Below are 15,904 nucleotides of genomic sequence, written 5' to 3'. Positions count from 1 at the left end.
CAGATGGACTCTAATACATTAATTAACAAGAACCTTAAAATACAATGTTAATTGTGTTATATGGCAAGTGTATACTGTTTACATATTGGAAATAAATACTAATGTTATGCCTATTTTTAAAATAAAAATAAATAAAATATTTATGAGTTCACTAGATATATAGAAGAATAAAAGTAAACAAATCCATGCAAACATAATCTCTAGTTGTATAGCTATAGTAAGATAGAGTAATAAAAGTTGTGTTGTTTTAATTTAAGAAGTCATGTGTAGTGTAGAACTAGCCAGTGATTGTAACTCTCATTGATCAGCAATTTGTCCTGTTTGTTGAAAGAGGTGACATTAATTAATTTGTATTGACTAAAATAAAATCACGAGTCCTAATTCGTAGAAGAAAGAATCTACTGTAATCTATATATGTTTTGATTGTGTTTCATATTTTTGGTGGAAAGGTGGTACTACTTTTATGAGGGAACTATATCTGCATCTCCCCTACTATAATCAGTGAAACTAAAAGAATAGAAAATTCGAATTCTATTTGGCGTAAATTCTGTTCTACTCAAATAAGTACATGACAAATTAGACAAGACAATTTTTTTATTTACATTGTAAGAAAATGACTAGAAACAGCAGAAGGTGCAAATACTGTGTGCTCTTTGTCCAAATGTGTACGACTTTGGTGGGTTTGGGGTGACTTTAAGGCCCAACCTATAGTTAGGTTCATCTAATTCAAACCTTTGCTTGTTACTTTTGCTCAATCAAGCATCATCTAACATATTTTTAGGTTTGACAATCTGCCTCCCTCTTTATCACAATCTTTTTTTCTCTTTTTTTTTAATAGAAACTAAACTCACAACCCGTATTTTTGACGAGCATTATGTACATAATATATTTCTTATCAAATTTCCGAAAAATAAATATTTGAAAACCACCATATCAAATTATCCATTCAACCATGTGTATTCTAGGTTCTCAAGTGAAATATTTATTCTAAGCATCATATTTGATGACAGAGCTACCTTTCATCAAAGAATCACAGCTCTCAAAAAATCAACATTTGAGTTATGATACTCCACGGTCAACAAGAACCTCAATCATAATAAAAATTGGTATGCTAATTCGCAAAGTAACATATTTGTGTGTGAAAATGGCTTTCCTGCCTAGTAGTAGCTCATAATTTATTGTCCAAAGAGAAGGGTCCATTGTCCCCATCTCCATTGAATATCCATCCAAAGGCAGCCGAGATTCAAGTCGCCTTCAGAGATAATACGGCCATCATCAACAGTCCCATCAGAGCCACACACGGACAACTTGGGTTTTTATTGGAAAACCCTGCTAACTGCTTCGTAGGTTGGCAGAAGATGCACTGGTAGATTAAAACAGAAAATGAAAAATAAATATAGCAATCCAGGGGTTGGGGAGAGTTCCTTGAAGTCACACAGGGCATGCTAGCCTATGTTGTGATCCCCATAACAATCATATGGGACTTAAAAATATCGTTATAAAATAACTCTTTGAGGAAAATGTGTACTAACCGTCGCCATAAGATGCCATGGTGAGGGGAGTTGACCAAAGCTTTTGGGTAGTTTTAGTAATATCTTCAATGGTAACTTCATCAACTGCCTTCAGAAAATGACCAATCGGTTTCCTAGAGATGCAAAATCAAGGTGAGACATTTGGCGTTTAGGTTATGCAAAATCACAGGCTTCACAGATAGCCCTAGAGATAAAAGTCGCAAAACACAACTCCGCAGAATGACTTAGTTCAATCCCCATTCCTAGTAACAAAAGATTCTTAGCATAAAACTATAAGTAGACTGTGACCTCTCTCCATATGTTAAAATTTGTTTGCCTATGTCTTCTGAAGCAACCATCTGCAGAAAGTGAACAAAACATTCAAGCACAAATGAACAAAGAAATGAAATATGTTAATTTTAAGTCCATATATCATACTCTGGATTCTAGGTTCATCAAAATGGCAGCTTTTGTAGCCTGTTTAGCACGATTTAATTGCACCGCATCAACTGCAAAACAAAGAGGGCAGAAAAGGGAGGTGGAAGTTCAGCAGAAAGTGGAATGATATTTTATAAATTTAATTGGTTTTTTAACAAGTAGAATTGATATTCCATAAGCTTGAAAAGCACAGATATTATCAAGATTACAAGAAACAGTTATGGATGACTTGAATTGAAACCAGAAGTAAATGGCAAAACCTTGTCCAGGAGTTGCAACAGTAATGAGCTCTGAAGCAGCTATCTCAACGGCATGAGCTGCAAAATCAGATTCCTAAATTCCAAGAGGCGGAATCCATTTCAGATCATAGTTGACAAAGAAAGAAACAAATAAAGTGGGGAGTGAAACAAATGTTCATTCTCAAATGGTTGCAATCAAACTGGGATACTAAAGTGAGAAGCTTAATGTTGTGCATAATATCAATCATGATTATGGTGTCAATTAAAATAAGACATGCATCTGAACCAAGAAGGAAAATTGGAGAATTGTCAGAGATAGAGGTTTACAGAATCACTGTCAAGAAGCAACTTCAAACCAAAACTGTGCATCAGTATGGCAATACCCTGAATAGCTTATAAACAGACCACTAACAGTAGCTGAGTTCCTAAGTTATTCAAAATTATGATACAATCATTATATCAATGTATGTAGGCCTCTCCAAGTTAAAATACATCTTTCATTCCAGATCCATCTACCACGTAGTGCATCAACTCCAACTCTTCCATTCACATCGTGTCAAGGGTTTAACAATATCATGGAGAGAACTGTACCATGTACAAACATAAAAATTCATCCTGATAAACCTTATGAAGAAAATACAAGCATCACCAGATTTTCAAGAGTGGTGCCCTTCAAAGGTACCCTAACAAGTGGATTACATACCACAGTACTACACAAAGATCAAAGGCTTTATCTAACATATGGCCAGGCCTGCAATACATCTAGCACCGGTCTCCTCAACAAACTCATGGTCCAATATTTGTCCTTTCAGCGTTAAGATATATATATATGTACCAAACCTAAGCTTACACAAGTGGGCTTAGCATCCAGAAGTCATGGATGACAATTATTCTTCCTTCTTATTCTAACTTTTCTGTTCTTCAGGAAGAAATTTTTCTTTGTTACTGTTTCTAGGAGATGAAAAAATCACGACCTCCACTAATAGTCCATGCTTGGTTGATCATAACAAGTGGGTTCTGAGATGTAAGCTAGAAATCATGTTGCAATACAATCTGGCATCAGTCTAGAACACTTTTTATTGGAAAAATTGCAGCTATGTGAATGAATTACCAGTCCGCAGATACCAAATTATATGTTTACAAGCATTAGCAGATGTAGTTAAAGCGCAAAACACTAGAGGAAAAAATTATACATATAAAATCCAAGACAAAGGTACTGCATAAAGCTGAAACACGGATATGTAAATCCATCCAAAGCTTAAATAGAATAAAGGGAAAAAATTATCAATAGCAAGCCAAACAGTTATGCAGCACTAAACACAACTTTTCATTATATAGGAACTCATCAATGCTGAAACATATGCCAAACAGTTATGCTTACTGCGGATGCTTGAATTCCAAATAATGCACTGTGATTGCAAATGCTGTTGAATGCCGTAAAGGACTGAATCGCAGGTTGCTCATTCAGTACACGGAGATCTGCATATGAGTTGCCAAAAAAAACCCATTATAAACCTACTGGCATTCATTAAACCTAGGAAATATAGGATAAAGTTTGAAACTGACAAATGATTGTAACATAAAAGTATAAACTCATTGATATGGAGCAAGAATTTAGTCCTTTAATTGCAAAGGATATGCTGACAGATTTGAAATTAGGTCATAATGGGTTGCTTTACAATTAATATGTGAAGTTTAACACAACGGAACGAAGTCACTTTTACTTACATAATCTTGAGTACATCCCTTTCCCAGGACCACCAGCTGAGAAAGATCCACCTCCACCCATCAGCATCTACAAAATTCATTGGAGTATATTGACATGCATATAAAATATGAGATTAAGAAAAATTCAACCAAATAAACACTCAAGAACCACTCCACATGATGGCAACAACCTTTTTAGTTGATTAACATTTTCCAGTATACCCATAAATCACGTTCACATTACTCGAACTAACATTAAACCCAATCAAGAAACAAAATATTCAGAAAATGAATAGGTAACTGATTAAACCTGAAGAACAGTTAATGTTATAGCATCCTTTTCTTTGATCCATCCACCAGGAAGTTCAAAGGCAATAGCAAAGTGGGTAACCTAGTACATTAAAAAAAAACAGTGTTGTTAATGCTTCCAAGCCAACAAGCTAAGAACTAGCACAACATATACATCTAATTTGGGCTTTCGTGATACAGACCCCTGAAGGACCACTGAGGCGGAAATCGCCTCCTGTATAAATTGGCTTTGGAGCAGAAGGATGAGGAACATTAGGTAGATCAGAAACAAGTGGCTTTGCATATTCCACCAACTTATCATGGTCAACACCTGATGCAGCAAGGACCATTCTAGAAGCTGTGTAGTTATTCTGAACAACGTCATCAATAAATAAAACAAATAAGAATCTATATGAAGACTAGAGTGACTTTTTTCAAAGACAACTAATGTGTTAAGAAATCAAATGCATAAAGCAAAATATATAAAATTTTTCAGACTTACAGTAACAAACTTCTCTAGCACAGTGCTGTTCAAATGGTGAACTCCAGATTCAGAAGCCAAGAGAGCATTTGCATAAGGACCGGAATAGCCAGTTGAATGAATGGCCTCCATCAGCAAGTGGTGAGGATCTTTGGAGCTTTCACTAATATCATCAGAGACCTTGCGAAGCTGTCCAGGGTATCATAATATCTTAATCAAGAAAAAAGATGAGCAAACAAATATGGTGTATCAAATACCAAGATGCAAAAGAGACAGCTTACCTGTTCGCTAACTTCCCAATCCAAAAATGCAGGGTTCCTTACACAATCGATCAGGAGCTCTACCATTTGAGGAACATAAGTTTTTAGTGCGTCATATGTATAACTGATATGTTCCCGTGATCCTGATGCAGTTACGTTACCACCAATTGCCTCCACTTCTCGTACAATGCGCAAGTGGCTCCTATTCAGGGTACTTTTGAAGGCCATTCGCTCCAACAGATGTGTTGCACCAAATGAATCTGGAGATTCATAGATTGAGCCACAATCAACATGTAAGCCGATTGAAGCAACAGGAGTCTGGTCAATAAACTTAGTCAGTAACACTGACATCAGATATATCAAAAAATAATACTTGCTTCTGGATTAAAAGTGAAATACATAAATATGTTCATACCGCAGAAGTTTCGGAGGCAATTCTGAAACCATTTGGAAGAGTGGTAATCCTAGTTTTTCCAGGCTCAACGTAGTCAGGTAGTGGAGAAGGAAGAGTGACATCCTTAAGGGGGAAGTCCAGTGATGAAAGTGAGGATGACTTCTCTCCCGTCAACCAACTGAAGAGACCTGCAGATGATGACTGGGTTGCAGCAGCAGTAGTTGCATATCTAACCCATCCTCTAGAACCTGTCAGGCGCTGCAAGGGCAAAAAATGTTTGTACTGAGTTGTATTGAAAACATCTTACATCCCCGCCCTCTTGTTGTTGTGACATAGAACTCAAAGTACTCCCTCCATCCCAATCTACTTGCAACATATTCCATTTTGGTTGTCCCAAGCTACTTGCTACACTTCCTTTTTTGGCAAAAACTATATCCTCTCTCTTCCTTTATTTTCTCTCTCTCTCTCTCTCTCTTACTCTATTCTATTTCCTACTTTATTCTCTCTTCATTTAATCTTCAATTTTTTAAATCTCATTCCAAAAAGAATGTCTCAAGTAGCTTGGGCCGGAGGGAGTACAAGATACTAAAGTAATAAAGATTAACATTCTCAAAAGCGATATCAATGCACTAAGCTGAAATATGGTGCAAAGCTATCTGACCATCACAAACTCATCTTAAGCACCTAATAACAGAGAAACAGCGGCAGCCATATTGAAAAGCAACGTCAATGCTGCACACTGAAATCACGGTGCAAAGCTAGGTTCATTGAAAACAATTTTCCTTTACGAAGATCCCCAACTTCCATTAGCACGAAGAAGCTTAGACTAACCATTGGCAACTAGAGATTTGATTTTTTTTTATTCGACAATTAAATGATAATTCTATCCTGTGAAGCATTTTTCACCAACAGTGACATACATTTGATTGCGCATATACGGTATATCAATAGGCAACAGCTAGCAAATGTTCAGAATCAAGTCTTGTGAAAATAAAGATGCTCATAACCAGCTGTTACATGAGTAGAAAAATGAAGCCAAGGACGAAAAAAAGGTCAGAACAAATCCACCACAAACATCATCAATCTCAGCGTGTGAGGAATCATTAGATCTAAAAATAGGAACAAGCAATGGAGCCAGCGAGAAAACAGAAATAGAAAGTGAAGAAATAGGCTGGGCATTAAGGCTGACCTTGAGAGACCTAGCTCTTGAGGCGGCTGTGCTGTACATAGCGAGATTTGGCGATGGAAGCGTTGGTCTGTGAGGAAGGGTTTGCGATTGCAAGAGGAGAATGCCAGAGAGAGATACAAGTAGAGAGAGTGAAAGACGACGGCGGCCCAACCACAAATGATGTTTAGTTTACGGTACCGGGCCGGGTCGTATTGGGTTGAGCACTGGGCAGGCACGTGCGATTGGGCTCAAAGCGTATGCGCATTCATAAATTATACTGAAGCTAAGAAATTCATTAAGTTCTACTAAAAGATTTTATTTAGCTAATATATATGAAATGCGTCACAACATAATTATAAGAATTTAATTTAGAGCATACTATATAAGATGTAGTATTATGAATTAAAATAAAATAAAGAAAAATGACATAATTAGTCATAAATCATATTTTTTTCAAAATAAAAAAGCCACGTAAAGAATTGGGAAAATCAAACATTATTGGAAGAAAAATTAAATTAAAAAATAGTAGCAAATTATGCGAAAGTTTGATAAGATTATATTTTAGAAGTTAGAAGTGATTTAGTTAAAGTTCAATTCTCATAATTATATTTTATGTTTACATAACACTATGCGTGCTTTACAATCAACTTTTTTTATAGTCATATGCACGTTGTTAAGTGCATTCGCACATAGTACTTGCTTCTGGACTTACAAAAGTCAGCTAATTTGATTATATGCTTTACGCATGAGGCCATGAAATTATTCACAAGAAACGCAGCAACATGAAATTCTATCATTTTCTCAAGAAACACAATCACATTGCTGCAGCCTGCCCGCCTTTCCGAGGATCGCTGATGGCCGTCAGCACACCACGGAGCACGCCGTCACCTCTCCCTTTTCGCCCCAAACCCACTGCGGCGGTCAGATTCTGAACCACAAGCTGGCATATTGCTCCCCCTGCTTTAGCCCGCAATTGGTGGCCCCTTTCCCTCAAGAAATCCTTGAGCTTTTCAGCAAGTTCAATGTGCTCTCTGTCTACGACCGTCCAGTTCTCATACGAGACAGCATTTAGAAACATATCAAATCATTTTCTTGTTTCTGACATATTAGGTGTATGAAGTTATGCTTTGGCAAAATTCAGAAATCAGAATACCCTGTGATATACTCTTGCATTCTCAACCGCTGCTAGTGGATCTATACCCAGGAGAAAATGGTTGATGAACACCTGGATCACTGCAGGAATAATGTCTAGACCGCCACTGCCACCAATGACCCCGGCTGGCTGTTTGTCCTATACACGATACAAAAAGTTCTTTCGACTCCGTAGTTGTATACTTTTTTCTGATGAGTTTAGTCAAAGTTATGATATCAAAAGTTAGAGAAGCAGCCATACCTTGAGGACTATGATAGGCCTCATAGAAGATAAGGGCCTTTTGTTCGGTTTGATAAAGTTAATCGGAGAAGGAGGGAGCTTATCATGTGACAGGTCAGTTGGAACTGAGAAATCATCCATTTCATTGTTAAGGACAATACCAGTAGACGCGGAGAGCACGCCACTTCCAAACTGTGAATTCACTGTGCTTGTCATTGATACAGCGTTTCGAGCTGAATCTACAATACAAAAATGACTTGTTCCGTGGTCCATAAGCTGGCTCCACTTGCCACAGAGTATACATTTAGAATCAGTTTAATTTGTAACTGGAGATGATCAAATTTTGTAGGAACACTGCAAAAATTAGACTCAGGAGGGAATGTGGTGTTGTCGAATATCCTCTCTTTGATGCTCTTTGCGAAAGAAGGGAAAAGCATGTCAGCTACCGTCTTACTAATATTTTCAAAATTGGGATCTCCAAGGTCCATTCTGATTGCCAACATGTGCTTCAGCGCTTCAACTAGACGATGCAAGCCTAAAGGACTGTTTACAGCATCTAAACCTCCGTAACTAGCTAAAATATTCAGAACCTGTGAATCATAAATCAGCAAAATGCCAATCAACGTATGATGAGATGAACCCCTACTCTATCAGACAACCAAAATGGGAAATGATGTGCAACACGAGCGATTTTTTTTTATCTATTACCACCCACCAAAGAAATTCCGACTGTTCCACTTGATGGAGGAGGCATCCCTAGTATGTCATACCCCATAATGTTTATAGAAACATCATTTGTGACCCTCACTTTGTAGTTTCTCAGATCATCCATGGTTAAAATCCCACCTGCTTCTCTCACATCCCTAATTAGTCGCTCACCAGCTGTCCTGTTATAAAAGGCTTCCGCTCCTTGCTCCCCCACTCCTCATTGTAGCAAGTATCACCAGATTTTAGCAACGTGCCATTTGGTGCGTAGACCTTTCGCAAGCCAGGGTCGTTCATGATCTTCTCTGCTTGCTTGGCAATACACGCTCCGACATATGTAAAAGAAAAGCTTGGGAACCATTGGAAGAGAAATATGAATATGTAAATTGTTGAATACAGTGTATTGATTCGATGGTTGTCAAGAAGCTGATATAGCTTAAATACACATATGTTGATCGATCTAGGATCACAAAAGACACAAATAATTATATCAAATTAACAACAAAAGGAATTGCAAAGGACACCATAATTATTTCTTTCTCTTCTCATCTTCTTGTGCAGGCAACTTAACATCTTCTTCACACGACTCATTAACATCATGCACTGCTTTGATTTGAAGGGTAGCATTTACAACATCTTGAACATGTTCTCTAATAATATGGACTGACTATAAAGCCCTCTTTGGCAAGCCTAATGGCAGGCTCAAACAAAGTCTTCCAAGGCAACTTCCCAAATCTCAACCAAGCAGCATGAAGGACAGCTATTTCACCAGGAACACCAATCGACAACGCCCCCTCAGATTTGGCTCCTGCATTTTCATCATACATGTTCTGCACCAAGAAAACACACAGAGACGTGCAAACTAAACAAGTAGTCTAATCTCGAATTCCGAGAAATTCATAAGAGCGGAGAAGTTTAACTTAAAGGAAACTGTAGAGACCTGTGATGCAGCTGTTGGTGCAGTTTCCCTCATGTCGATTGCCAGGGCAACGGGCAAAGATGAAGACTTAACAATCATGAAAGCTCCACCTCCTATAACACTAGACATTGGGCTAACTACACCAAGGCAGAGTGCAGTTGCAACAGCAGCATCAACAGCATGGCCACCTTTCTCAAGCATCATCACACCAATTTCAGAGCATCGACCATCGTCAGCAGCAACCACCGCTTGCTGAGACTCAACAATGTAGCTATTTCTAGTTTGTAAATTGCCATTTAAATATGAATGATCATGTTTATCCTCCCATTCAAAGTTTTCTATAAAAATAAGGCCTGAAAAATCAATTGAAACTATGTCAATTCAATTGAATGCCGTTAGAAAATACAATGCGGAAAATAAAAGACTAGTACAAGATATAAAAGACATTAGAACTTTAAAGATTACATTGTAGTATGGAGAAAATCGGATGTTTGGGGCACTCTACTACTACAATAACGAAAATGTACCCACTTTGTTATTTCTTCCATCTATGGGAAAAACGCCAACCGCGTTGGCGTGTTATTAAGGTAAAACGCCATCTAAACCGGCGTTTTACAATTTATTTTTGATTTACTTTAAATACATTATTTTACTGGAAAAACGCCAATGCTGTTGGCGTGTTTTTTAAAACGCCTTTTCAGTAAGCGTCTTTAAGCCGAATTCTAGCAAAATAAACCATATTTAAAAAAAAAATTATTATAAAAACGCCATATTCATTGGCGTGTCTTAGTTAAAAAAGCTAACATGGTTGGCGTTTTATCGCGGACATATATCAGTCCAGTTTTTCCCCAAAAATGACGAACCCTAATGCTAAAGCCAACCCAAATGCGAAAAACCATCAAGCTGCGCGAAACCCTTGCCCGGGACGATCCAATCGGCGATTTGAGAGAGAAGATTTTGATTTTGGCCTATTCTTCCACTCATTAGTCCTCCTATTCGGTTAGCATACATAATTTTTGACCAATATTTGATGGATTGTTATGAAAGTATACATTGTTGTGTAACTTATTACAAAAATATTGATGATGTATAAAGTTTCTTCTACATAATGATAAGTGTAAAAGTAATACATATTTATTTTTGTGCTACGTTATTGCAGATACTATGTCGTGGTGTGTCAATTTATATTGGGGTGGAAAGATAATTTCCGGACCAGTTATTTCATATGATCCTCCTTTCTCATCAGGATTCATTATGTTGGACAAATGTATATCCTACAATGAGTTTGTGGATACAATTTGTGAAAGGATGGGTATAAGCATACTTGAAAACAAAATTCAAATAATATGGAAACGTGCCATATGCGTTGGATCTGCAGTCACGTTTATAGGTACTCTACTAGAAGAAGTATGCATGCCACTAATGTTCAGTGAGAGTATGGCTAAAGGAGGTCAAATTGAATTATTTGTTGAGCATTCGGCAATTACTCAACAAAATAGTCATCATGTCATAAGTTACGATGTTGGTATGTCTACGAGAGCACAAGTACCAAGTTTTGCTGCAACACAAGATTTTGATGTTGGAGGCGTGTGTTTAGTCAAAACAAATTAAGTCAAAACAAAAAACAATTTAAGTTACATAAATTACTTGGTTGTCGTGCATTCTGGAGAACTGATCTCTGACATTTTCAATGCAATGCCCGGGTGCTTTTACATATGATGTCGGACCACTCCATCTAAAAAAATTAAATTATGAGCGAATAACACGAAAACTAATGAAAATTATGCTTAAAAGAATAATTAATGAACAACTTACGCGACTGCACATGGTGCGTAGTCTACATGCACGGGATTTATCATCTTCGGCCTAATATTTGGGATTCTCTCTCAAGCCCACAATTGTAACAGAGTACAAGCTCCGCCGACTTCGGTCCTCTTACCAAGGGCAGCTTCACATAAATTGTGATACAAGCAAACAAGAGTCGCACCACCCCAGCTATAGCTAGAACATCGTTCCATATCCATGAAAAATTGCAAGTAGAAGAATGGAATTTTATTCTCGGAGGCGTTCGGGATCATCAGACCACCAAATAAAAGCAGCCAATAAACACGAGCACGTTGAACATATATATAATGCTCGTGTTCATCACTCAACTCAATCCTTAGTTGATTTGGTAAGCTTGTCTGTTTCCAAATCAATTCTTTCAACTCACCTTTATCTGGTGTAAATCCAAGATATTCCAAAGAAAGTTGCATCCAATAGTTGGCTTCCTTAGGGGGGATGTAACCAGTCAAAGCATCACCGTCAACTTTGAGACCCCATAAGACCTCCACGTCTTCCAATGTAACTGTCGCTTCACCGATTGGAAAGTGAAACGTGTGAGTCTCTGGCCTCCATCGTTCAATCAACGCGGTGATAAGATGGTGGTCAATGTCCTTTGGTTTACCACACCTCAATACGCCGCCAAATCCCATCTGGTCTATTATTGCCAAAACACGGGGATGTATGGGAACATCCCAAATAATCCCTTCATATCTTCTACATCTTACTTATTCTGATTCTACTCCTACCCATATATTTTGAGAGATGTGCTGTCTTTGAAGATACAATACGGAAGGGTCCTCAGGACCACATAAGAGCCTTCGACGAGAAGTTGATGATGTTGCCATAATTTAACTACACAACATTCCCAATTCAAATTAAACAATACACAAACCTAAACACATTCAATAATTGGATACTATTCAACCTAAACATTTAAACCCAAGATCATACTCATGTCAAAGCAACCTATATAACCATAATTTTCCACCTACACAATCAAGTTGCCCAATTTTTAAGCTTGAACAACACTACCTTGTTTGGTTTTTAATCAAATTTATACCCTAACTAAACACCAATATCTCAACTATTAATCAACAATAATGTCATTCAAACAAGCCACTACGCTAAATAAAAATGCAACACAAAAATTCAACTCAATTTACAACCCATTACAAACCCTAAATAACTATCAAAAAATTACTTTAATATTGTAAAAAATAAGCATACTAACCTAAAAATGTATCAAATATGCAGAAGAATGACACCAATTCACTCCTTGTTGATGCAATTGATGGAGGGAGGGCGAAATCACCGAGAAGCAGCAGTTGAGTGTGAGTTTTCGCGATTTGGGAGAGGAGGGTTTCGCGATTTGGGGGAGGAGAAGCTGGTATAATTCATTCTGACTAAAAACGCCAATGACATCGGCGTTTCTGAACTTTAATTATTTTTATTTTTTTAATTTTTTAAACACGCCAACCTAGTCGGCGTCTATAAATTAAAATAATGTATTTTTTTTTCCAATAATTGCTTATAAACGCCTTTGTCAGTGGCGTTTTTTACTTAAACATGCCAACCTGAATGGCGTGTTATAATACGTAGTGTATTTTAATAAAATCAAAAATAAATTGTAAAACGCCGGTTTAGATGGCGTTTTACTTTAATAACACGCCAATGCGGTTGGCGTTTTTCCCATAGATGAAAGAAATAACAAAGTGGGTACATTTTCGTTATTGTAGTAGTAGAGTGCCCCAAACACCCGATTTTCTCTTGTAGTATGCTTGGTTCTCTTTCCTACAATTTATCATGGGTTCTTTATATCTAATCCTAATCCTAATCCTAATCCTATTAGATTATCTACAAAAAATATATGGATACTCCCTCTGTTTTTTAAAAATAGGGAGTTTTAAAACGGTACGAGTTTTAATGCACAATTTGATAAAGTAAGAGAGAGGGGGAGAAAAATTAGTAAAGTAAGAGAGGAAGAGAAAAAAAGTAATGGAATTAATGTTAGTGGATCATGAGCTCCACTTTAAGTTGTTAATTGTAGTGGGATAAGTGATAAATAAATTGATGTATAGGGTGTAAAGATTTCCTAAAATAGAAACTTTGAAAGTTGCTTATTTTTAAAGAACGAACTAAAATGAAAAGAGTTATATTTTTAAAAAACGGAGGGAATATATCATGAATGTATTCATATCTTCTTGTGATTTGAGTATATCTTCTAACAAATGCATAATCAGATTATGTTATTCTAAGAACATAGTTACACTATCCCTCAAAATTAAAACAACCGGGGACTTGGTTATAATTTGTGAAATGTTTGGCTAAATAGAGGAGCACCACTATATTTCAGAAGTAGCAATTTAGAAAACTAAAAAGAAAATAGAAATGATGAAAGATTAAATTGAGGATCTAAATTCTAAAGAGAGAATTGAAATGAAAGAGGAAAAGCTGACATGCTATGGCTGTGGATATAGGTATGATGAGCAACAGAGGTTTGGAGCACCGCTTCCAACTGCTGCTGATTCCATCAGTGCTGATCAGTTAATCTTGTAAGGCTTTTCCCATTAATCTATTTCAGTTTCTCGCAGTTACTCTTCTTTTCCTCAGCTGCTATCCGTTATACTTATACATAGAGGTGATAATTTATTTGTACTACTCCTTCTATATAGAGTTATTATTAAATAAATAATGCCACTTTGGATTTTGGAAAAGTGCCTACAGGGAGTAGCACTTATTGTTTACTAGTACTCCGTATTTTTTAAGGCTGCATTTCCTAGTTGAGTTTAGGTGGAGATTAGTTTATTAGGAGTAATATTTGTTTAATTAGTACTCCCTCCGTCTCATAAAAATATTTATATTTTTGTATTTTCGTCCAAAAATATATGCATTTTATTTTTAAAAAATTATACTAATTTAATAATATAGGTCCTACTATTCACTAACTACTTTAAATATTATTCTTTCTCATCTCTCTTATTTCACCAATTTAATTTTAATTCTCTGTGTCATATCCATTATCTATATTTTTATAAGACGGAGAGAATATACTAGAATATCCACAACCGGATGTGGGAGGAGCCGCCACGGGCATGTTATCCTTGAACATTAACACTACAGTAAATAATAAAGAGAACGGTAAACCCGTTTTTAATTCTTTTTATGCTGATTTCGTATTCTTTTTCTTGTATTTATTAACTTTTATTGTTATTTAAATTTTGTAATATGTAAAATTAATTAAAGTTATAATATAAATATCCAATTATCATGATTCAATTGTTACTAATTTTTTGTTTCTTTTTTATGGTTAAATGAACATAATAAATTATTACTAATCATTTTTTTTCTCCCTTTATATTATATATGTTAATTTATTAATATGTATTTACTTATTGTTTTTAAAAAAAATATATGTAAATATTATGCATACAGTACTTCTATAAAAAAAAGTACTAATTTAGATTTTTAGAGGGAACAATGTTTCAATATTCATGGGGTGTTCGGTTGCCAAGATTAAATTCCATGATTAAATATGTATCATGTTTGGTTCATAAGATTGAACCCTACAACTTAATCCTAGATGGATAGTCTCATGATAATTAGTCATAGCATCCTCTTACAACTAAAATAATCCCACAACTTAATTTTAGATGGATAGTCTCATGATTAGTCATGGCAATCGAACAACGCCTAAAAGTATACATAGAAAATATCTTACTCTTAAGGAATTATAAATTAGACAATTGGAAATTATTTACTTGAGATTCATTAAATAAATTACAATCCTAGATACCCCACAAAGATGCTAAATTAGAGACGCAATTAATTTAAGGTTGTAATTTTTGGAAGAGAGTCAAAATTTACGGCGAAAAAAAAAAATGCAATTAGAAACACACGACAAATATTTTCCAATTACCACAATCCACCTAATTTTCATATTTTTCGCTCCACCTTCCTGTAGTGGAGAATGTCCCCTCCCCTCTCACGGCAGGCTCATCACAGAATCTTCTATTTTCTCGGTAGCAATCCACTCGATTCCCCTCCGCTTGCCTTCGCCGAAAAATCGATAGAAATTTCATGGAGTTTTGTTTTGTGGAATATTTCCCCGATTCTTCTATAACCCTCTCTATTTGCTATGTTCAATAATTCTTCGTAAATCAATCATCAATGGAATGTTTAAATATTACGTTCTCTGTGTTTTTATGACATCGAAATTTTTCTTGATAATTGCTGGATAAAATTGTAGAATTTACTAATCATGAAAATGGGGGAAAATTAAGCCTGCATAACGATGCAAACATCTTAGTTTGGCTTGAGCTCCGCCGTGCCGGATGAGATAGCATGATTTGTAGTACTTTTTCAGACTAACATCATGATAATTTGTGATATAATTAATGAATTAATAAAATCATGCTTTAAAAATGAATTAATAAATTGACTTCATCAACAGATTCAGGATGACAATGTGTAGTGCTAAACTTGGTGCTGGGAAAGAGTGTTGTAGAACCATAATTTGCTGGAAATTAAGATAGAGGAGATTTTGTTACTGTTATGCTAAAAAAGAAAATAATTGAGTTACAAGTGAAACAAGTAAATAA

The 15,904-nt window shown here is 36.0% G+C and overlaps 1 protein-coding gene, 1 long non-coding RNA gene and 1 pseudogene across 2 annotated transcripts; all 3 read right to left on the bottom strand.

Annotated features, from left to right (window-relative positions):
- Nucleotides 1–1,075: 1,075 nt before the first annotated feature.
- On the bottom strand, nucleotides 1,076–6,660 carry LOC125195779 (mitochondrial-processing peptidase subunit alpha-like). Its single transcript, XM_048094010.1, has 13 exons — nucleotides 6,508–6,660; nucleotides 5,340–5,576; nucleotides 4,946–5,242; nucleotides 4,686–4,853; nucleotides 4,387–4,554; nucleotides 4,206–4,286; nucleotides 3,917–3,983; nucleotides 3,570–3,667; nucleotides 2,210–2,282; nucleotides 1,950–2,020; nucleotides 1,821–1,870; nucleotides 1,533–1,645; nucleotides 1,076–1,363 (listed from the first exon to the last, which is right to left on the bottom strand). The coding sequence occupies exons 1-13, from the start codon at nucleotides 6,544–6,546 to the stop codon at nucleotides 1,317–1,319; spliced, it is 1,509 nt and encodes a 502-aa protein (XP_047949967.1). The 5' UTR covers nucleotides 6,547–6,660; the 3' UTR covers nucleotides 1,076–1,316.
- A 640-nt stretch (nucleotides 6,661–7,300) lies between these two features.
- On the bottom strand, nucleotides 7,301–10,466 carry LOC125195112 (annotated as a pseudogene).
- Nucleotides 10,467–11,068: 602 nt separating this feature from the next.
- LOC125197062 lies at nucleotides 11,069–12,694 on the bottom strand. Its single transcript, XR_007171994.1, has 3 exons — nucleotides 12,538–12,694; nucleotides 11,298–12,158; nucleotides 11,069–11,217 (listed from the first exon to the last, which is right to left on the bottom strand). It is a non-coding gene; the product is annotated as an uncharacterized LOC125197062 (long non-coding RNA).
- Nucleotides 12,695–15,904: the final 3,210 nt, after the last annotated feature.

Source organism: Salvia hispanica, chromosome 6 (genome assembly GCF_023119035.1).
Source record: "Salvia hispanica cultivar TCC Black 2014 chromosome 6, UniMelb_Shisp_WGS_1.0, whole genome shotgun sequence".
NCBI lineage: Eukaryota > Viridiplantae > Streptophyta > Magnoliopsida > Lamiales > Lamiaceae > Salvia > Salvia hispanica.
This window is presented reverse-complemented; position numbering and strand designations above follow the sequence as displayed.